At 37.2% G+C, this 11,993-nt stretch overlaps 1 protein-coding gene across 1 annotated transcript in view; it reads left to right on the top strand.

The window, feature by feature from the left end:
* Positions 1–927: 927 nt before the first annotated feature.
* Positions 928–11,993, top strand: part of PLGRKT (plasminogen receptor with a C-terminal lysine) — a 28,578-nt gene continuing 17,512 nt past the window's right edge. The window contains exon 1 of the mRNA XM_015615243.3: positions 928–1,094. Coding sequence (XP_015470729.1) covers positions 1,026–1,094 — 69 coding nt within the window. The 5' untranslated portion in view covers positions 928–1,025. The remainder of the gene's footprint in view (positions 1,095–11,993) is intronic.

Raw genomic sequence — 11,993 nt, 5'->3', positions numbered from 1 at the left:
ATTTTCAAATTATCACTAAAATAGCTCAAATTCTTGGAAGTTATTTACTTCAAGTTAAAATGCTAAACGAGTTTCCACAACAGAAAATTAAGTATTTTTTTTCTTACTTTTCTCTCATTTTTGCTCTACCAATAATAAAAAAAAAAAAAAAAAAGGAGGGAGGAAAAATGGGAGGACAGCTGTCTTCTCAGTATTTTTTTAAACAAAGCTATTTGAAAAAATTCTGAATTAAAAAATAAGTTTTGGCAAAAACAACATTTTCAGGTCAAAGTGTCAGCAGATTGAATGAGCAGACTGTTTCTGAAAAAAACATGAATTCTTGTGGTAAGACAAGATGTCAAATTGTATTTGCAGTTATGAGGTGGTGTTTGAAGTGCTGTGTATCCTCATAGACTCAAAACCAAAAAAAAACCCAAAAAAAACCTGGAAAACTGATTGAGATACTCTTTAGTGCTAAAAGAATTCTGGATATTAGAGCGTGGTGCTAATATAACCAGGGCTGTAGATTTGATCCCCATATGGACACTCAGAAAATTCTGTGATTCTGTAATTCTAGCACTTTTTTTTTCTTTTTTTTTTTTTTTTGGTATCACTCTTAAAGGCCAACTGACAGAGCATAATTTCTGATTCAATATTTTTAAGTATGAAAATTTAGCTTCTTTGGATTTCAAAGCCAGCCTGTAATTATGGATGATGATGCCATGAAAACATTCTGACGCATGATGACAGGCCGAGCAAGACTAAAAGCATTAAGCGACAAAGGCATTTTTAATTCTTTTCCTTGTTGATTTACATGTACTGCCTAGATACATCACACCCGAGTGGTGAGCCTACCAGGGCCCGTGTGTCTATTCGTACGGGATTCTTCAGATTTCTTGGGACAGTTTGTACGGCCGAAGGGGAAGTGGGAAGAGGGGGCGGGACGCAGGAGATGCTCCTCCCGGGGGCGGCTCTCCTCACCGCTTCACCCGGTTCTCCCGGCTCGCCGGCGTCCCCGTCTTGTGTCTCCTGCCCTGCAGGGCGCGATGGGGTTCGTCCTCTCCAAGGCCATGAGCGACAGCCTGAAAGGTCAGCAGGAGTTTATGCGGCTCCAGGTAATGGAGAGGCTGGCGGCGGTGCGGGGAAGCGCTCCCACGGCTCGCTGCCCTCCCGGGCCCGGGGCTGGGCTGGCAGCTCCGCCTGCTGAGGCTTTGCTCTCTTGCCAGGGTTAAAGGTGCTCCATTTGCGCACTCCGCCACTTGCCGTGTGCTGCAGGTTCGGGTGTGTAAAGCACCAGTTCTCCGTGTCGAAGGACTTCCTCAACAGTCTGCCTTAATAAACTGTAAAAGTGGAAACTGTCATTAAAGTAGCCAGACCCTAAAAACAGTTTTGGAAATATACTTTGGAAAGTACATTTATGCTCAAGTTGGGCTGTGTTACTGCGCTGTAACTCTGCAGTGTTAAGAAACATGCATATATTAAAGCAAATCAGTTATAATGGAGCTGCTGAAGCATGGATCTTATACTCTTAAAATACCTGAGTTAAATGTTTCAACTCACCCACTATAAAAAAAAAACAACTTTAAAACAATCCTTTCTTTAAGTTCAGTCAGATAACTATAACTATTCATTGTTCTAGAAACCTCAGACTAGGGCATGGGATGTTTTATTCCCTCTCATAAAATAAGAAAACGGCAGCAGAGGAAAAAAGAAAACAGTTTGATTAAGGTTCAGAAAGTTGTGCTGAGCAGACCGACACTATAGCACTAGCTTTCTGATTTGTTGTTAAGTATCTTGTAACTTACTGATAATATCTATATACTAGGTGCTGGAATGAAATCTGAAGGATTTAGCTGGAGTTTGTTTCTTTAGTTTTGCAATTAAATTGAACATAGGTTAAATTTTTAGAATGTTTAGTGATGGATGGACTTCCAATTTACTAAATTGCCAGTAGATGGCATATTCTAGTTTACAAAGCAATGTGTAGATCGTAGGTTTTGTAAGATCACAAGTAAACTACACTCTGAAGGTGACCTTGGAAATGTCTCTAAGAAGAAGAAAGATAGCATAAGGAAAGATGATATAACAAAACAGTGGATAACTAATAAATATTCGAAGAAAAGCAGCCTTTTGCACGGGTTTTAGATATTGTTTTCTGTCTTTGCTGTGTTACATGTTTCTTATATGCAACCACAAGTTTTGTGTACAAATTTTTTATTTTTTTTTTCCCTCCTGCACAGAGATGTTCCTCCCATCCCCAAGGTTTTGGAAATCCAAATAACAGGAAGGTTTTCAGTTTGACAGATTGATAGGGAAATTCAAGTGGAAGCTTTCTTCTCTGTTCAGCAAACAGAGTTGAGGAAAAAGCTTGAATTCCAGCTAACATTTGTAGGTAGCTGCAGACTTTGAGTGCCAGTCTTTGCCTTGGCTAGTTCTATATCAAATGCTCAGGCATTTATAAAAAACAAACTTTGAGGGCAGTTCAGAATTACACATAACATTTTTGCAACTTGTTCTTCGGGATCTTCCCCTGCATTGTATTTCTTCTTTTTGATAATAGTTATGGTCAGAATAGTACCTTTCTTTCTAGCACTACCAACACCTGATTGTATCTGATTCCTACTGTGTTTACAGACATACATGCCATATTAGAAAACCTTCACCTTTTGAAAATGCATGAAGTGTACAGTTGAATCAGGTGTAAAAGATTCAGTGGGGCAGGGGTAGAACTAACTTTAATGTCATTAGGGGATGGGAGAATGTAGCCCTTCTTCAAGCTTGAGGAGAATGTAGGGTAGAGGAAATACTGCCATTTGTCTTTTCCATATGTGACTAAAACCTGTGATGTGGAGTTTACTGCTAGATTTTCAGGCTATTTGTAAAAAATATTATAGCCTGATTTATTTGCTTTAGACAGAAATTGTAAGTAGAAATACTTGGAGGACTTAGGTCATGCTAGGACCAGAATGAAACAGCTTAACTTAAAGCATTTATATATTCTTATGTTGAAATACTGGGACTTGGATGCTATCAGTTCACCCATCTTTCTCCAAAAACCATCATATTTATTAATAAAATAGAAGCTTACACTCGAACCAATATTATGTACTTACTATAAGATACTAAAAAATACTGATTTGCTTTAAGTGTAAATTGACCCCAAATCAGCATGTAGGATCAAAACTTCGTGGAGGTTTTCATAGCTTCTGAATCTTAAAGTGTCCCATGATTAAGATATTAAAGGAATAGGGTACAAATTTCACTCCAAGCCAGTTGATGTGGGTCAAGAAGTCATCAAAATAATTTCACTTAGAATGCCTTCCCTTACTAGCAATGATGGTGTGACAGTGCACAGAAATTAACTAGTTACTCTTTGGGTAGACCTGGAATGAAACACAGTAGATATTGTAAGGCTTCTCCATAACAAGATTTTTGTGCTATTAATTTCTGTGACAGAACATTTTTTTTTAGCAAAAAAACCCCAAAAACAAATAGGTGTGTGCTCTCTTCTGAAAAGAGAGAAAATAGAAAGCTGTTTTAGCGATTGACTTATTTCATGTGGAAGATTGTAGGCTGCAAAGAGATTGTTGCAAAAATAAGGCAATAACTTGACAGAAGTTGGACAAGACCCCTCCAAATCCCAAACCTTGGTGCATGCTAAAGCTCAGTTTTAGAGTCTTTCTGATATGTACTGGACAGCCAAAACAGCTTGACTACTTGAGAATAAGACAATATGAAAACATGTTGTGCATAGATTTTTTTCTTTATACATTTCTTAGGATAACTCTGAAAAGAAGGGATTTTGGCCTTGCAAACTGTATCTTAATGGTTTTTGGAAGAGTAATAAAACTCAACTGTTTGCCTTGATGTTGAAGGACTTGCCAGTTGTTTGTATTGTCTTTGTGTGGCTCCAGAATGAAATACCAGTCTGTGTCAAGTGGAGACTGTTTTTGGTGGAAGTTTGTTGAGGCTTCATTTTTATCATGAGCCTTCTCCTTAAAGTGTAGTTTGCAAAATTATTTTCAAACACTTTAATATATCAGATCTACTGCTCAAGACTAGTATATAGCCTTGCAAAGTGCTTTTAGTGAGGCTGAATGGCTTAGAGGAGGTCTCTGCTCCAGGCCACAGAGCAGTTATAGCAGATTTCTTTTTATTTTATGAGCTCTGTGTGTCCTCTTAACACAATTAAATGCAGGAATTTCATGTATTTCTTTAGTCGAAGTGCTATGTTCTGTACTTTCTGTTCTAGTGAGGCTTTTATTCCTTGTCCTTTTTTTAACATCCCAAATGTATACCTTAAGAAAGCTATTGCAATAACTATTTACTAAGAAAAACATTTTAAGATGTACAAGGCAGCCTAGAAAAAGATACATATCTGAAAGTGGCAAGTAGGAATGCAGAAATGTTTGTGGCCCATTCTGCTTTCCTCAGTATGGATTAGAACACTTCAAATATTAGTTTTTCTAAACAGTGACCTTACTGTCTAGAACCAGGTGCCAAGAATCCTGACAGGTTGCTTTTTTAATAAGAAATTGCCTGACTTCACATACTGTGATGCTTCCTAAAGACTTTTTTGTGATGGGACACCTTTAGTTAGTGCGTAATACATTATCTTCAAATAACGTAGAAAATATTAAAACAACCTTCTATACTCTGAGTAGTGTTATTTAGAGTGATAAGAAGCAAAATCATGGTAGAAGATCACAGATTAAATACAGATTAAATTTTAATTTACTGTTAATGAATTTGATTCTAGGATAGTAGAATGCTAGATAAATTCTAGCATAAAGTAGTGCTTGCTAACTTTGCATCTCAGAGTAGTATTTTGCTGTGATGTGTAAAAGACATTCTAAACACAATTTAAAAGGCTTTTAATTTAGGCTGCAGATATAGAAAAGCCTAAGCTCTCCTGCCAAATTTTAGCTAGGTTCCTTAAACCATGTAGCAGAATCAAAAATGCTTTCTTTAGTTTTGAACAGAACTCCACCAAGTCAGTACTATGCCATACCTTCCCCTGACACGCCACTCCATCAGTTAGGATTTAGTTAATATCCTGCTGTTATTTTTATAGAGGTGTCCTGGGGTGGCTTTATGATATTGGTATCCCAAATCGCCTTGTTTATGTTATATATTAAGTTCTGCACATTTAATATTAGCTTTGGGAGCTAGGGAAGTTGAAACTGCTGAAGGCTGATGGGAGTTTATTCTCCTGGCCAATTATTGGTCATTTCTGAGAATTGACAGTGGTTTTGACCATTGAAAAGTGAGACCAACCTGTAAACATTACCTGAAGATGTAAGCCCAGAAATTTCTTGTTCTTTTTGGTTTCTGGCTTCTGAAGAGGTAACAAGGCTCTGTCTCGGCCTCCCCCCCAACTCCAAGCCCGAAAAAAGCCCAAAAGGGGAAGGGGGGGGGAGAAACGGAGCCGGCCGGATCCTGGCTCTGGTTGCAGTTTCTGCTGCTGAACTGAAACCTGACACCATGAACATCTGCAGCTTTTCCAAGACTTTAACTCTTTTACTACCTGGGTGAGACTTAAAGATTACTCCTTTTTTTTCCCAGAGAGAGAGGGGAAGAGAGAGAGGGAGTGATCAACATGTAAGACATCAAAGATATGTAAGATCAACATGTAAGATACCAAAGACAGTGGAGAAAGGAATTAAGCTTGAGACAGGGGAGAGAGGTCAGGACATGCTTTAATAAGTTGAAGTATTTTTTTGTTAAAGCCGTGGAGATGGACAGTAGTGTTCTGAAAAAACTCCTTTAATTCATGACAGTATTTGGGTGGGAATAGAGTATTTCAAACTGTGAATTTTAAGCAAATAGTGAAGTAGTTGTGATCGATCCTATGAGATGCTGGAACAGAAAAAGAGAAGTAATAGTTGAAGATTTGTGGCCTTTAAGAGGCAAAGAGAAAACTTCTGTTTCCAGGAGGGCTCACAAAAACAGATAAAGAGAACTTTTGCCTTTGAATAACTCATCCTTAAAATGACATCCCTAAACTCATTGACCCATAGCACACCTCAGAGTGATGTGAAATGGGAGGAGAGAACTGATGGCAGGATTTCCGGGCAGCTGGCATCAGAGAACTATAAAGCCATGAAGAAAATGGTTTTCTTGTGAAAAACTCCATAAATTAGCAGAAGAAGACTTATTTTTCTCTACAAAGACTGATGAAAAGACTATTTCAAAAATTGAGACTGTTTTAACCACCAAAGTATTTTTGTCTCTATATGGTCATGTGAACAAGGAAATGATTGGTTAGTTGGGGAGAAAAAGAGTTTCTGGAAGTTTTATTCTGGTTTCTTACAGTAGTTTTTGTTAATAAACTTCCTTTGTTCTTTTTAAGTTTTAAGCCTGTTTTGCTCTTGTTCTAGTTCATATCTCACAGCAAAAAAATAAGTAAATTTTCTAGTAATTATTTAGTTACTGCTTTAAAACCATGACAAGAGGTAACACTGCTTTTGGTTCTGAAAAGTTGCTTTTCCTTTCTTTCCTTGGGAAACTCTACACGGGAAATTGATTCATATCCCAGTTTTCCTGTATATAGCATGTTTGCACTACTTGAAAGGTAACCCTACAGAGGACGAAGCTGAGATTTTGTTTTAATAACGGGGTTTTTGGGTATTTTTCCATGGTATTGTAAGAGTTGAATGACATGAAGATATCTTGATGTGTATAGGAACAATACTTCATACTAAGCAGTGGTTTCTAGTCCATACAACTAAAACATTTAAGTCCTAGCTGAATTTTAAAACTTTCATAACTCTTTTCAGTTATATCTCGGTGTATAAGTGTTCATTACTTAATTAGAATATTTTTTTCATTTGAACTTCACAAATAATTGGTGATACACTGAATCCTTTATTGAGTGACCTTTTTTACTCTTTCTCATATTAGCTTCATCATTAATAATGGTGTCTAAATTGAAGACTACTTTGCAATTTTGTTGTATCTCTATTTTATCATGAGATCATAGATGGAAAGACATGGATGGAAGGACTGATTTGTTTTAAAATCTTTATGTATAACAATCAGACCTAGGGTTTAAGTGCATCTCTTGATGTTGTTAAAGCCATTGAAGTTTTCACCTAGATGCATTTCTGGGAAAACTTCACAAAAAAGCAGTAAAGAGAGAAGCACTGATTCAGAGTCAGAGAATGGAAGAGAAAATTATGTTAGTTGTGCGTAGGGGTCTGCCTAGTGAAATGAAGTAAACAGGGTAGTAAAAAGAGACAAAGAATTATTTAAGATATTGCAGAGGACTTAAAAAAAACCAGTTTTGAAAAAAAGCCCCAAACCCCAGAAAATGAAAAACATCTGTGTCTTCTCCAAATCAAAAAATAAATTACATTCTGGCATCCTAAGAAAAATTGTTTCTACTACAGCAGCACAATGCTCCTGTTTTGCTGTTGCAGCAGATGTTAAATAAAGAAGTCTAGAATGTATCTACTCCTTGCAGGAGCTTTTATGAGACCGTGTGCAGGGATTTTATGCAGTGTTGATGGTTCTGGAAAAAAAGAAGACTGTACATGCTCAAGCACAGATGTGCACAGCCTGAGAGACAAGCAGCAGGAACAAGAGCTGTCTCGGGCTGCAGTTCTGTAACATCATGGGAATAACTGAGATGTGGTAGGACAGCTCATAAAACTTGAAGTCTTTAACAGATAGGTACTAGCTCTTCAGGAAAGACAAAAAGGAAAGACAAGTAGTGATACCCATGATGAGAAGGTGTAGCTTGTGAGTTAAGATCAAATGAAAATCCACAAAACATGACACTGGAGGGAGTGTACTGGAGGTTGCCAATCATATCAAAGTAAATGAAGAAACAAGTTATTCTTTTAACAATTGAAGAAGGTCTCTGGATTACTGACTAATTCTCATGAGGACTCTCATGTATTCTCATGTGTACTCTCCCTAAAATCTGCTGAAAGTGCCATAAATAGGAGGACATAGGCAATTGAGTACATTTCTGCAAAATGTGAAGAGGAACTCCTTGATACAGGTGTGTATACACTAGATGGACCATCCAAGGGCCATCATGCACAGCTAAATTTATTATTTACAATATTATTTACAAGTAAGGGAGAACTGTGATATTAAAGGCAGACTTAATCGTAGCAAGATGAGTTCCAGACCCTGGACATTGGGAGGGAGGATTTCATCTTGTTTGGGAAACTGGTAGGCGAGGTGCCATAGGAGCTTTGAAGGATAAAAGAGTTCAGGAAACCTGACATGATTTAAATGTCAGCTAAGTGTCCTTGGCCACAACAAAGACTGGGAGCTGAAAAATGGGAGCAATTCTGGAGAGATGCAGGGTACACTGGAAGACAGCAACTAGGGCATAAGTCAGCAGTGTACCCTGACAGAAGAGAGAGTCAAAAAGACAAATGAGGGCTTTATAAGCTACAGTGAAGCCAGCAGGTTGACAAAATTTTCTGTTGTCTTCTGTTCAGTGCTTTGTTAAATGCATTTAAATACCGCATCCACTTTTTTCCCCCCTTCTCCCCCAGTACAAGAATAACATAGGTGAAAAAGAGCAGCTTTTGCAGGAGACCATCAAGATGGCCAAGGGCTGGAGCACTTCTTGCAAGGAGGCCAAGTGAGTTGTGCTTACTTAGCCTGGAATGGGATGCCTTCAGGGGTGCAGGATCCGAGGCCAGCCCCCCACCAACCGTGAGTAATCAAGAAAGAACAGCCAGAAAGTGTGAGAGGTAATGGATATACATTGAAACAGGATTTGGGGAACAATTCAGACTGAGCGTAAAGAGAAGCCTTTTCCCCTGCAAGGCCAGTCCAGCAGTGGAGCAGAAGCTAAGTGATGCTTCCATCCTTGGAGGTTTTCAAGACCTGGAAGGATAAAAGCCCTCAGCAGCCTGGTCTCCTAGTCTGATCCGATAGCTGACCCTGTTCTGAGCAGGTCTGCTGACTTTGAACCCAAGTTATTTTATGATGCTTTAATGCCCATGGAAGCAGGCTATGGCTCACTCTATTTTGGGATCCTGTGAGGGAGGATTTTCTTACTTCTCTTCCCAGACTGAGAATTATGAGTGGTTGCTGCTTGATGTCTGCACTCTTACTGAGCACCACACACACAGCAGCAATCTATTGAAATAAGATGTGACTTGGTCTAACTTTTAATGAACAGCTGTCAGATTTTGTAAGTTAAATTATATTTATACAGAAATAACATCAGAAGGGATGGAGAAGGGAATTGGGAATTAAAGCCTACATGTGCCCTGCCTGTCAGATTGCAAAAACACAGTAAAAATCTTGTTTGTGAGAATAATCTACCTGAAAAATAATTGCTCAATCTTCTGTATATTTTGGAAATTTTGTAATATATATTGCTGTATTAGCAGATACATTTCCCTTGCACTGTATGTAGCATTATGAACCAAGCATTAACACATATGTAAGTCAGCTGAAATCAGAAATTCCAGTAAGAAGTTATAACCGTTATTTAAGCAAAACACATTAAAAAAATTGCTTTGAGATTACAGCAGGTTGGCTCTGCCAGTCTTTCAGGGTCAGACTGGAGGACTGAAATTCTTGACAGGTGTAATTTTTAAGAATAAGTTATTCAGGAGGAGCCAGGAATCACTGAAAGTGATGGAAAGAAAAAAGACTACTTAGTGTATAGGGCATGAATTGTTTTATTGCTGTTTGGGGCTGCTCAGAATGATTTGGAGGGTTTTTTTGGTAGACTTCTGGGGTTTTTTTTCCTTTCCAGCAAGAGGATTTCTTACCAGACACAAAGATAGTCTTTTTGTGGGAAAGCATCATTGCTTCCAGGAGTCAGATACAATCATCCAAATTAATCTTTGATGGGAGCCACTAAACTTGTAAGAAAATAAACAGGCTAGAAAAATAATATACTTCTGACAGACCTTCTATTTACCAATAATAAAAGTGTTTTATTATAACCCGTCTACAACATGAATCTCTGGATAGTCTCAGTCCCAGTCTGCTCCCGTCCCTCTTCTCTCCCTATTTTACTATGTCAGACTCTAAAGTGCATTCTTCTCCCCAGGTAATATTGGATAGCCAGGAAGCAGTCATAGGTCTGCTTTCATAGCAGTTAGTCTTTGAGAATTTATAGACTTGCTCCCTGTATGCTCCCTGTGTGGGCATGGAAAAGATTCTATACTCCTTGGTTAAAAAAATAGGTTGAGATCAAGTAAATCTGCAAAAGTAAGGGCTTATTTTTCTGTATGACAATGCAGTGATAGTAGTTTTGTGTTGTTGGGTTTTTTTTCCCTGAAAATCCATGGCAATCTTTCCTTGTTTTTTTAAATCTTTTCTTTCTTTTAGGGTTCCTAACATCATCTAGGTTTATTTTGAGCCATGATAAAACTACATAATCCTATTCTAATGAGGACCAGATGGTGGTTTGGAAAAGCCTGTATAGTTCTGTACCTCGGTGGATACATTTAGGCTCCTTTTTCTTTTCTTTTTTTTTTTTTTATTCTCTTTCATGGTCGTTTATTTTTTTCCCCTGTTTTGTTTTAACAGCTTCTTTTGAAGTTTTGGCAGTGATGCAAATTAATAAAGGAAATAAAAACTAAGGGCATTTCTTTCTCAGTTAGTTAAAATTGTGGAGTAAGTGGTCAGATAGTATAAATCATTGCTGGGGAACTCATTCTCTAGTAAAGTAAGGCATAGTCTGCCTTTTCATAGATACAAATTACACTACATTTTCTTCTGTAAGTGAAATTTTCTTTTGACAAAACACAAAAAAGCCAAACTTACTTATCTCTTGGAGAAAAAAAAAACTTACTTAGTTCATTCAAATTATAAATTATAAGATTTCTACTTCTGAAAATGGCTTTCAAGTGTTCTGTGCTTTTAGTTCATGCCTGGGGAGAAGCATGTGTGTGTTTCATACAATATGCACAAGCAATGTCACATGCATTCACGAATCAGCTTGAAGTGAAACTGCTGTTGAGTGTTTTCTATATCCATAAATGGCACTAAAGCTCTCAGTTTTCAGTAAGAAAATGGTTTGGAATATTATTTCATATATCATATACACTAATGCTTGAATATTAATATCATTAGAATGTAATTTAGTGTCACAAAAGGCATGTGACAAAGGTATCTGTTTTGGGAAAAAATATCAAAAACTCACGGAAAACATAGATAAATGCAACTTAATATCATATGTTTTCTTTCCTCTACACTGCCAGATCTTGGTTAAAGGCAGGCCATAGCATGATTACATTACCTACCTGCCTGGATTGTATTGCCTTAAGAGATGTGCTTTGAATGGCAATAAATGAAAGTAACAAGGCAGTTTTCTCTTTATGTTCAACAATTTGTCCTTATATCTGAAAGGAAAGTATAGAAGTACCCTTTAGCATGCTTATTAATTGACCATATCTTTTGACTAAATGATATCCATTTTTTTCTGAAGTAAAGACATAAAAACAGTAAAAAAATAATATAGACCTATTATAAGAGATGGAAGAGGACTACAGCATTTCAGTTTATATTCACACACTCGTATCTCAAAACAAGATGTTGGAGCTTAAGTTATACAACTGTAAAAAAATGTGCTTGCTTTTCACTTCAATGTTTCTTTGAAAATGTACAAAGAATTAATAAAATTTGTATTTGCCCAGTAAGAAATAAGTTTGAACCTTCCAGCAGGAATTCTAAATTTGTTTCTTATTGGAATCTGTTTGATAATCTAGGTAACCCTCTTGTGGTTTTTGACGGTCTTCTTAAAAAACTTGGAACTGAAGTTGCTATGGTAGTATGTGACAGGATGTACAATAAAAGGGACAGCTGAAGTATTTTAAACACATCTTTAAGTGAAAAATTAGATTTAGCAGAGATAAAGTACAAGCAATATTTGTACCTGCATATTTGAGAAGGTAATGTTTTTGTACAAATGTACACCTTTCTTAAATTATTGGTTTTGTGATATTTGAACTGAATCATGGATTCTACACATAGCACTTTGCTGGACTTCCTTTGCTACAGATACTGAGAATTTTGTTAGGAAG

The sequence above is a fragment of the Parus major genome, chromosome Z (assembly GCF_001522545.3).
Source record: "Parus major isolate Abel chromosome Z, Parus_major1.1, whole genome shotgun sequence".
In the NCBI taxonomy this organism is placed as follows: Eukaryota; Metazoa; Chordata; class Aves; order Passeriformes; family Paridae; genus Parus; species Parus major.
Note: the sequence above shows the minus strand (reverse complement) of the source record. Positions and strands in the feature narration are given on the sequence as shown.